The 11,462-nt window shown below is 48.7% G+C and overlaps 2 protein-coding genes across 2 annotated transcripts; one reads left to right on the forward strand and one right to left on the reverse strand.

Moving 5' to 3' along the window:
- The first annotated feature begins 230 nt into the window (after positions 1-230).
- Positions 231-8,673, forward strand: LOC128269493 (ecto-NOX disulfide-thiol exchanger 1). Its single transcript, XM_053006974.1, has 5 exons — positions 231-319; positions 498-1,769; positions 3,956-4,062; positions 5,508-5,630; positions 5,698-8,673. Exons 1-5 carry the CDS (start codon positions 271-273, stop codon positions 6,409-6,411), a joined length of 2,265 nt encoding a protein of 754 aa, XP_052862934.1. The 5' UTR covers positions 231-270; the 3' UTR covers positions 6,412-8,673.
- Positions 8,674-8,741: 68 nt separating this feature from the next.
- Positions 8,742-11,279, reverse strand: LOC128277469 (dynein intermediate chain 3, ciliary-like). Its single transcript, XM_053015925.1, has 3 exons — positions 10,896-11,279; positions 10,002-10,251; positions 8,742-9,925 (listed from the first exon to the last, which is right to left on the reverse strand). The coding sequence occupies exons 1-3, from the start codon at positions 11,277-11,279 to the stop codon at positions 8,742-8,744; spliced, it is 1,818 nt and encodes a 605-aa protein (XP_052871885.1).
- Positions 11,280-11,462: the final 183 nt, after the last annotated feature.

Genomic DNA, 11,462 nt, shown 5'->3' on the forward strand with positions numbered 1-11,462 from the left:
TTTGGTTTCTGCTGTCAACGGAAGAAAAAACAGCGCACTGAGTAGAAGAAAAGTTCTTCCTGTCACAATCGGCCAGAATCGATCGAAGGGAAAAGTGGAAAACCGTTCCCTTTTTGGGGTGGCGTGCGTGAAAAATGATTGCGTAAAACCCAACGGCAGTACCAGGAAGTGCCGTGCTCGCGTAGTTTTCGTCGTGTGTATGTGTGCAGAAGATCTGATGCAGATTGCGTTTGTTCCGTACTTGGCGTAGTTCCGTTCCGTTTGTGCGATATGTCGTTTTCCTTCAATCACCTCGCTCCGAACGGGCTACATCCGATGCGTAAGTGTCGGAGGCGCAAAATGCAAATCTGACCCGCCCCTGTGTCTGTGTTTTGTCTGTGTGTTTTTCCTCTCCCGTTCGTTGCCTCGTTGCCGTGCACGTCGTCTGTGCGTGCGCGCAAGTGCTATCGATTATTTGTTTTCTCACGTGAGCCGCCCGTGGTTCTTCCGTTCCGCAGATCCGTTGCTGTCCGGCGGTGGTGGGTTTTTAACAGCCCAGCAGCTCGGAGCATCCAATGTGGCGGCGGCTGCCAATGTGGCCCTGCTGGCTGGGATCAATAATAAACCGCTCGAGTTTAAGGTGAAGCCGGGCCAAAATGGATCCGGGGCCGCCCCGATGGAGCTGGAGTCGGTGGCGGAGCGGCACGAGGCGAAGGAAAGTTGCTCTGCCGCGGCCAGTGCCCTCGAGAAGGCCCGCGAGGATAGCATCAACAAAACGATGCTCGAGGAGCTGCAGAAGCACCAGAGCCAGCTGCAGCAGCACGTGGCCGCCAACGGAGGTGAGTTGGTGTTCAATCAACTGTTGCCGCAGCAACCGCACGGCTTTATGATGATGCCGGGCGTGATGAACATGGTGGACGGCTCGTCGTTGATCAGCATGCAACCGTTCCCTATAATGGGCCCTGGGCCCGGTGCTTCCGAGCTGCCCGGACCCGGTGCCGGATCGGCGGCACCACCATCGGCGGCCACTAGCGGCGCGTCCGACAAGACGAGCGCCACGAAGGAAGTGATCTACTGCAAGAGCTGCACACTGTTTCCGCCCAACCCGAACGCACCGTCACCGAAAACGATCGAGCGTCCGCCCGGCTGCCGGACCGTGTTCGTCGGCGGTCTGCCGACCGGCATGACCGAGGAGGTGATGCGCGAGATTTTCGAACGGTGCGGCGAAATCACCACGCTGCGGCTGTCGAAGAAGAACTTTTGCCACATTCGCTACGTGTACGAGGCGTCGGTCGACTCGGCCATCTATCTGTCCGGCTATCGGGTGAAGATTGGCAGTAACTTCACCTACCCGGCCGGCCCGGAGCCGAAAGAGCCGCCCATCTTCGGTGTCCTGCACGTGGACTACGCGCAGGCCCGCGACGACCAGTACGAGTACGAGTGCCGGCAGCGGAAGCTGCAGCGCGAAAAGCGACACCGGGAACGGCTGGAAGACGACCGGTTCCGTTCGCTCTCGCCCCAACCGGTGGTGCACTACACCGAGCACGAGGCAACGTCGGTGGCGGAGCGGTTGAAAAACGACGAAACGTTCGCGAAAGCCGTCCAAACGCTGGTGGCGTGGCTCGAGCGGGGCGACTGCAGCAAAAAGAACGCCAACAACTTCTACTCGATGATCCAGAGCACGAACTCGCACGTGCGGCGGCTGCTGAACGAAAAGAGCACCTTCGACGAGGAACTGAAGCGGGCCCGGGAACAGTACCGGCGCCAGACGAAAGCGATGCTCGCGCAATGTAAGTACACCAGCGTGGCGCGTGTGGATGCGCCGTCGCTTCCGTTGTCGTTTCTTATTCTTTCGCCCACTCCCCCCACCAGATGGCTGTTTTCTTCGTTTTTGTCCCCGGTCCTTCCTCTCTATCTCTCTCTCTCTCACACACTATCACACACACACACACTATCTTTTTCTCCTTTATCGAGAAACCTGTACTAGCAAGTAACTTGCGACTCCGTTCTTTACTACTGGTCGTGTGTTTTCTGTCGATTTTCAGTTCACATTACTACCGCTCTGCTCTGTACTAGTATTTACCGATAGACATTTTGTCCTTTGTTGCGTTTTGTGTGAGTTTTGTGATGTATGCGTAAACTTCCCACTTCCTATACTCTAAGTGCTGTCACGTCACACGTCTCTTTTGCAACACGCAAGCAATAGGTTCGGAATCGCGCAAGCACCGTACTAAACACCGTTCTCTCCGAACACAAGAAACAATCGGCATCATATTCTTTTCCTAAACTCACGTTGTTACAATCCGGGCTGGGCGACATATTTTAGTAAACAGTTTCTGTGGTAATTTGCTTCACCATCGTAGCACACCATGGGGCTGAGGTGAGATGTTATTGTTTTTTGTCATCGGCCTATTGCGCTCCTCTTCCTTGATCCCTGTCCGTTCGTCTGGGTTTTTACCACAAACCCGAGTTTCCCGAGTGGGTAAAAAAGCCATTACTATTCCAACCAACAACATCATGGGTCACAAAGGTACTGTATTTAACTTTGGTTTGCAATTGGCCATTAGAAAGTATTTTGGAATACGAACCCGATGCTCCATCCGAAACCTGCACTCATCTGGCTGTCCGGTACTAGTAGACATTTGTCATGACTGCGGATGAGCCGTTGTTACAAGCAAAGTTGGCCTCGATCCGCTCTGTCACATTTGTAGGCAAACCCCCCAAATACAGTGAGTTTTTGGCAATTGCCTTTGCAACGTTTCCCACACCGTTCCGAAACGCGAAATCATACCATTTAAGAAAAAGTAATGAAAGGTACGTAGAGCTGATCCTTTTTCTGATGTACAGTCCCAAATCAAAGATGAACTCATGCACACCCATCTCAGCAGCTCTGAGTCCGTAAGGAAGGATCAACATTCTATTGTGCTCTCTGTTCCCGAAAGAGGCAAGTCAAAGGAAAAGGTGAAGGTGTTGTTCCGCATTGCAAATGATTCTTCATGTGCTGAGGGATTTTCACTACTCATTCTGTACTTAGTCTAACACACACACCCACCGATACGGCATTCTCTCTATCTATCCTTCTCTCCCTCCCAACGGCAGTGGTCAAGGTAAATGGTTAGTCGTATTGAAACAAAAAACATGCGAAAATACTCAATTCACACACACTATTTGTTGTTATCCTCAGGCCTGGATGTGTCCTACTACTAAAATTTTGGTTTTTGGGATTTTTCCGCTACTAGAACTACGCGTAGGATCATTGTTACGCTCCGATCGTTTCATCTTCTTATGTTCAGTTCACTCATGGTATCAGAATTAGCAACAGCATTAGTTTACGATCTTAGCTCATTAGGAAGTCCGGTTGGGATGATTTGTAAATAGAAAAACAAAAACCCGTACGGTGGTTCGGTGTAACTTTGCTCCCTTACCTTACGCTTCTCCACCTTACCCTTTCCCCCAATGTTCCCGGTTTTGGTTTGTCTTTTCTTTCGTTTATACTTAATCTATAGTTTGTGCTGCTCGTTAAGTGTTGAACTTTCCAAGCTATAACTTTCATTCGCGATTTGTTCCGATTCGCACCACCCCCATTCGCCAATCGCACCACTTAACCACCTTTCCTTCACCTTCATCACGCTCAGACGGTGCTCCGGATGATCGGCCTGCCCGCAGAGTTCGCAGAGGTTGGTTTGAAACTGGAAACGAACTAACCACAAAACTGTTCCACTGTTTGTTTTGCTTTGTTGTCAATTGTCAAACCCGCAGCTTTTGAGTAAGAGCGACTGTGGCCCCGAAAGAGATTCAGAAAAGATGATTTAAAAAAACCCTCCAAATCCTCAAACAACCAAGCGTGTCACATACTCTCTCTCTCTCCTCCATTGCAATGTTCTATGTTCACAAAAAAAAACAAGAAATATCCCACAAAACAAATATCTCTATCATTGTTATTACTATTATTATTTTCCACTTCACTTCAATTCAGTCAGTCAGATTGAAAAAGTTTTCAATGCGGCCAGTCACAAGAAGGTTTGGGATCATTTTACTAAAGCCCAAAGAAAAAACATCGACGCGTGGAAGAAGCAGTCACTGGTATGTACCGAACGCTAGTATTTCGTTTCATCGGTTTTCTTCCTTTTTCTGTTTCCTGTACTAGAATTCCTTAGTTTGTTGCTTTTCTCAGTGTACAGTTTGTTTAATGTTTGCACACTCGCCACTCTCGCCTAAAGTAGGCCGTTTTGTACATTTGCCCGCATTCGTTGCTGTGACCTAGTAGACTTTGCATTCCCACTTTCGTTAACTCTGGTTTGTTTTGCTCGCTTTCTAATTCATGCGTAGTTCTGGGTTCACCCTTTTTCACTAACTCGCCTGGTTTTCTGTTATCCAATACATGCTTGTTTAGCACCATAATGTTTTCCAAATAATTATGTTTGTTATACTGTCCTTCGCTGTGGTGTGCCTTCGGGCGTATTATTCTGCCTTTCGTTTATTTTGAATTGAAAATTGTATGCATCGCCTTTAGCGATACGAGGATCGGCGATCAGTGGTATTCGATACCAATGTTAACTCACGTTACTGACCTTTCTTTTTCTTCAATCGCTTGGTAAGTTAGCCTACACGTTAGCCCTATGATGTTGCAACCCCCTTTTTCTTTGGTTCCAGCCGATGTGAGATTTTGTTTACATTAGGGAATGCGCTTTCCCCGCAATTGTGCCAAGGCCCTCGCCCTCTTAATACCATTAACGGCACCGAAACTAAACATTAAAAATGCTGTTCACCTCCGGCGTAGTGGTTGTTTTCATGGAGTGACCGTAGTGTTAATGTTTGTTTGTTTTTTTACAATATTATACTCCGTAATATACACATATCATATGCAATCTCGGGATTCGAACCGATTCAACCGTAAAATTTTGCAAGTATTCAGCGGGGCGCTTTGAGAAGACCGAAAAGATAAGTTGTTACAACCAATATTTAATAGGAACTGAACTGTAGTTTCAACCAAATCCCAAAACATACCAATGCACCAGACTGTTAGTGGTACGATGGTACGATATACCATCGAAGCAATCGTTGAATCGTTCGCATTTGAGTGCTTCGACAGGTAAGTGAAGGTGAAATGCTAAGCGCACACCTGATTTGTAGTGTCCTGATCGACCATCCAACCAATGGCAGGCTTCTCTCAATGTCGGTGGTGATAAGTAACAAAAAATACTGAGCCGCAGAGCCCGCCAAACAAAACAGAATTCTTTTTTTCCTGCCACGTTTGCGCCGTCAACATCCATCGCTCGGCTGGCGACGATAACAGGACCAGTTTAGTGTTTCTTTACCGATTTAGCATTCAACATTTTCATATATCGTTACTTTACTTCGTCGCCTATGATTTTATCTACAACGGAATAAACAATAAGAGACATTGTTTGCAATAGATACAACATTGATCCCGTAGTTTAATGGTGTGACGTTCTTTTTGCTACTTCCTAAATTTTCTGTCTGCTCCGGTGCTGGCACGGTGGTTCGCAAAACCCATTCGACCGCAGGACATAAAATGCGTTCAACTGGACGATTTCCCCGATGAGGATGGAATGGATATGTCCGATGACGACTACTCGGTATCGTCTTTTCCGTACAAAAAGGCCCGCTGGGAACAACATGACCAGAAGGTGGGTTCGGTCGCTGCTGTGCCGAGATGGTCACGATTTACAAACACATCTCCCAATCCCTTTGCAGGATCATCATTGCGATTCCGAGCGGGCTACAGATGGCCACTCCGAACCGGTCGCTGCTGACGGTGAGCTGAAGATGAAGATCCTACACATCGAGGTATTGCAGGAAACGATCCGGAACCTTCAGACGCAGCTGCTGGAAAACAAAGCCAAAGAGACGGAGCGCCAGAATCGCATCTGCGAGCTGGAGGATGAACTGAAAGATGCCAACGTGAGGCAGCTGCTGTTGAAGACGAAAATTGCCACCTCAAAGGTGGCCGCCTCCAGCAGTGGGCCAAGTGTCTCCTCGGGCAAGGATTCCGACTGCGAGGAAACGGTGGCCTGCGCTCCAGTGGAAAGCACCGCACCACCGGTGGGAGCAGCACCTTCCGACGACGGAAATGCATCCCGACCAACGGGCACGGAAACGCTGGAAAGCTGCGGCCTGCTAGGTGGTGCCGTCAGCAAGCCTAGGGAAGCCAAAATGATTGCTCTCACATCAAACTTTCTCGTCATCCATCCGCAAGGCGTTCCGTTCGATCACGTTTGGTCGTACGTTGGACGCTACGTGTCAGAGGTGAAACCCAAGCAGTTGGAAGAAATCTTAGCCCGGTACGGACAGCTGTTTGAACGCTCCGAGCCTCCAGCCGGTGCGGTGAGCGTGTTGCCGGTAAACCAGGGAAACGATCACGGTACAAATGCGTGGTATAAATTCATCGGCCACGCATCGGTCGATTGAGTGCATAAGTGCCACCGATCGTGGCCGGAAAGCTTGTAAAGCTTTTTCCTTTTTTGAATGCGATTGTTTCGTGCGCGCCCATTACGAAGGTGTATCACAATGATACTGATAAAAGAGGTACCGCGCTAGAAGTTTGACGATAGCATATTATCAGATGAAAAAAACAATAAGATTGTCTCCACCTTGGAGCACTCGTCGGGTTGTACTTGATGTCCGCAAAGCTCGAATACTGAGCAGTGTGATTAGGTCTTGCTTTAAAAGTGCAGCTGCGAAACTGTTATTCATTATTTGGGAAGTTATTTGTTTTGCTTGGCAACGCGGCCTGGCCGTCACTTACAAAGAAATTGTCTGTTTTTCATTGGTCGTTTGGAGCTAAAAAGCGCGCGTGTGAAGCAATTTACCTGATTGGCTTAGTTTTGCCCTGTTTGATTTCTCCAAAAATCTTGTCGTTTCTTGTCTCGAATTAATTATCTTAGTGTCATAGCCATATTAAGTAACACGATAAACGCAGCTAACGAGTAGTAAACTAAAGGTTCACATCTCAATACTGTGAACATATTTTAGCAACTTTATACTCTCCCAATTCAATACTCACCCAAAAGAGGATCCAGTTAAAAAAAAAATACTTTTAGTCCAACCAATGAGCCAGTAAAATCCCTTTGACTGTGTAGTGTGGGCCGTTACCAGCCACTTTTCTTTGCATTGAAGTATGCCGTACTTCTCATAATGTCTTCCTCGTTCGAGAACTTACCTTCAAGCGAAGCCGTACCGGTATTGAACCGGTAAAGTGTGATGTCGCTGCAGAAGGGGCGCAAAAAATGCGCAGCTTACTTTAAGATCGTACGATATAAACCGAAAAAGAAAAAACACAATACCTTAAACATTTCGATGCCACTTTTAACCCGCATCGTCAGATGCATTAGAGAAAACATTTAACCAATGCTCGGTTTCAAATTGAATTTAATGTGTAAAAGCAAAGGAAATCTTTCGCGATTTCGCGAAAAGCTGGAAAGTCAAAGGAAAGAGAGCTCTTTTATGAAGTACATTTAGAAATAGCTAGTTGATGTGTTGCACCTAATAGCTCAACCGTAACCAGTAGGGTGGTAATCGTGCATAAAATATTTATAATCGCCATCATCATCGCCATCATTATCGCCATCATAGTGACCACACAGTTGTAGAAGTTTTATGATGAAACATTTCTTATATTCATGTGGCACCGTTACAAAGGGAATCTAAAAGGGTGGAGAAATCCAAATTTTGTTGTTTCTTTAGGTCGTACTCGTTGTTGTGTTTTGGTCGTCCCGAACGGAGAGTGTTTTGTTTTAAGAATTCAAATTTTCTATGCTACAAAAAGTGTCACTATTATAGACATCTGTCACAAATTTAGAATTTTGAAACTTGTTCTTCGAGCATTGGGTTAGGCAAAAGCAAAATACTCGTTTCGTTAAGACTAGACTCTTAACTAATGCAACGTAACCGATTTCTCCGTAACCGATAACGAAAGCTGATTCTTTCCGATTTCCGATAGTGAAATCACCATTTTGGACATAGTTTTTATCCACTTTATTGTCAATTATGGTGTGCTATACAACTAGGGACGAACCGCGAGCTGTTCGCTAGGGAGAGCTGTCTAACGAGTGAGAAAATCATATGATACAAAAGCAAATCACAATAATAATATTGACGTTGAACTGATTTAAAAGCGCCTGCGGATGTTTTATACAATCTGTCTTGATAATGCAATTTCAATTACCACTTAAAAACCAAATTAAATGACCCAGCACAGTGAAACGTAACAAATCGTGAGGAAACGGAGTGGAGCTGAAGGAAGCAGCCACAGTAGTATTGATAGGACGCGAGTGAATGGTGCTCGTTTTAGTTTTACTTTAAATCAAACCTCTAAACCAAAGCAAATCAGCTGAATCTAGAATTTTTATTACAACAGTGCAATTACAAGAAACAACTGAGTTGCGAACAATTGCAATCGCAAATATCGATTATATAGAGCAAAAATCCTAGTCTAAAGCACCTTGCCGCGTACCTTTTCGCGTGATAATTTTTTGTTATGTTTGTTAATCTCTCATGCGCAACAATGGAGGTCGCTTACAAAGCGACCAAAGAACTTATGTTGCCCGTCACTGTTTCACGCGCACATCAAAGTAACCTTCGTTGGCCCCCCGCTGGTTTACTAAACTAAGACAAGTAGAGTTTGTGTTCTTGGTGCAGTTGTTTTTGTGCAGAAAATAAAATTAAAAAACAATCCTTAACTAACCCTTCTCTCGATGTACCCAACAAAGGACGGACAGGGTGACGGTATTTCCCTCAACTTAACTCATCTCCTTTTTGGCCTTCTTGTCTTTGTGCAGCAAACCAACGCCCTTATCGCGCATCCGGATACCTTTGAGCGTGTTTTTCAAGCTCTTGCGCCCGTGAATCTTGGTCCAGAACTGGTGTATCGAGTCCGCCACGAGGTCCTTCTCTTCCTCCTCGATCGAGTTTGCGTTTTCCATTCGCAGCTGCCGGCGGATCCGTTCGCGTTCCAGTTCCTTTTCCTTCAGCTTGATTTCCTTAATCTTGGCCTCCAGCAACCGTTGGCGGCGCATCTCGCGCTCTAGCATCCCGGACAGAGCCGGTTTGTCGTTGGCCGAGCTGAACGTAAGGTTGTCGGAGATCTCGGTCAGATAGATGGCCCCATTGTCGGTCCCGTTGGCGATCAGTTTGCCAGCCTTGTGGACCCGCACCGACCAGAGCGGCGCATCCGACAGCTTGAGCCGCAGCACGGGCCCATCGAGCCGGTGGATGACGTCCCAGGCATCCATCACCCCGTCCATACGGCAGATGAATACGAGCGAACATCGGGTCGGGCTCCAGATACCGCACGTCAGCTGCACGGCGTACTCCTTCGTCCACACGATCGGATTGTCCTTGCAATCCTCGGTCCAGATCTTCGTCTGCCAGTCACCAACGCTGATGTAGTTCTTGATGAACAGCGGGTTCCGCTCGACCGAGTAGATCGCGCCGGTGTGGGCCCTGATGACCGACTGGATCTTGTCCGCCGGTGTCTTGTACTTGCGGCTGCAGCTGTAAATGATCCCATTCTCGGTGCCCACGGTGTACTTATTCGGCATCGTCGGTTCGAACTCGACTGAACACACGCCGAAGCAGTGCTCCGGATCGAGCGATCCCTGCACGTTCTTCGGTGCTAGATTGAGATAATCGTACGGTTCGTTGAGATTCCGCAAATCCCACCACAAGATGCGCCCGTCGGTGGAACCGGACAGGAACTCGTTCGTCGTCTTCGAGGACGTCCACAGGACGCGTGTGACGACGTCGTTGTGACTCTCCTCACGCTGCGTCGTCTCAACCGGCGTGCCCGACGCGCGAATGTCCCAGATGGCGACCTGGCCGGAAAACAGTCCACCCGCCATCTGCGTCGGGTCCTTGAAGTTGTACTCCAGACAGCGGGCCTGGTACGGCGGGATGAGCTTCTGCAGTGGGCTATTCGGGTGTTCTAAATATTCCCAGGAGCACATTCAGGGCGGGTCAGTAAACATGGGAGGAAATCAATGAAAACGCACAACCCTTACCGATGTCCCAGATGTAGCAATCGGTAACGGTGCCCCGGCGCTCGCCAATGTTGCAATGGGCCGATGCAAAGTGGTTGCCCTCGTCTGACCAGCAAACGTACGTGCAGGAGCGCCTAACCTCCAGATAGTCCTTGTACACCTGGACCGTTTTCGAGGTAAACTGTTCGATCAGCTCGTGCTGCTCAATGTCCTCGAAGTAGTTCTGGTAGATGTTGCAGGCATTGTTTTGCATTATCGCATGGTCGATGGTCTGTTGAATGTGGTCACCATGTTAGGTTATAATTCGAACGGTCAGGAGCAGATGATAACTGTTGGTCTGCAACAACCGTCACAAATCTCCACAATTATGTTCCTTGTACGGTATACTATTAACCCAGTGGCCAGTACTTCGGAACCATTTCGGGTAGGCCTTTGGGCGATCGATCGCGAATTGAACAACCGATTGAAAACACGCCCTAATCGAAGAGCGAATCCTACGTCAGAGCGGGAAACCCATCGGTGGCCGCCCAAAAATCGACAGCCAAAACTACATTCGGAAAACGGCAACGGCACAAACAGGCAACCGTCACCGAAAATGGAGTGCCAAAATCTTGAATCGCGTGCCACGCTTCGGACAGCTAGTTGGCAAAACCTGCAAACCCGCTCAACGGCGTGCTGCTCGTGGAAGCGGCAGAAAATAGAACGGCCGCCCAGGAAGGGGTGTCAAGGAATGAAGTTGCAGTCAAGGTTGCGGCATGTTCCGGTAACTGACACACCGATCGTGTGCCCCCGCGGCCGCCCCGGTAGGTCGGAAGTTTTCCATCCGGATGCGACCATCGTTGGGGCGCGAAATAAAAACGAAACTTCACAAATTAGCGTCGTACCGTCGGCTTCGGCCTGGCCTCCAACACTTACCCGGGTGAGGCCGCGCATTTGCGACACGTACGCTTCACTTTTTTCCTGCTTCCGGCGGTACCGGGCCACCAGCTCCTCGTCCGTCCGGTCGATGTCCCGAGGCCAGCCGCCCTCGACGTGCGTGACCCCGGTGTGCACCAGCCGGTTGTGCACCGTCCAGATCGGCGTGTTCAAGATCCAGCGCGTACTCTGGGTTCCCTTCTCGACCGGGTTCTGGATCTCGTACTGCTTCGCCAGCGCCTTGTTGCCGACGAGCGTGGCCTGCACTTCGTTCTCTTCCTGGAAGCTAACCGGCTGCCGGATGTCCTGCCGGTCGCACATCACCATGTACCGCGTCCAGTTTTGATCCATCTGCGTGGTGCTAATGTTGCTGTCGACTTTCATTTTGATGCCTGGTTTGCGTTCCAGTTTTTTTCTCACGACTACTGTGCAACAGGTGGTTCAAGCGGCAGGAGGTTCACGCACTGGACAATATCCACACATACGAGTAACCACGTGGTAGACGAACTAGCACGCGCCTAGACGACCGTTTCCGAACGATGCCCGAATTGTTCTGTGGCCCCTCGG

This window comes from Anopheles cruzii, chromosome 2, assembly GCF_943734635.1.
Source record: "Anopheles cruzii chromosome 2, idAnoCruzAS_RS32_06, whole genome shotgun sequence".
In the NCBI taxonomy this organism is placed as follows: domain Eukaryota; kingdom Metazoa; phylum Arthropoda; class Insecta; order Diptera; family Culicidae; genus Anopheles; species Anopheles cruzii.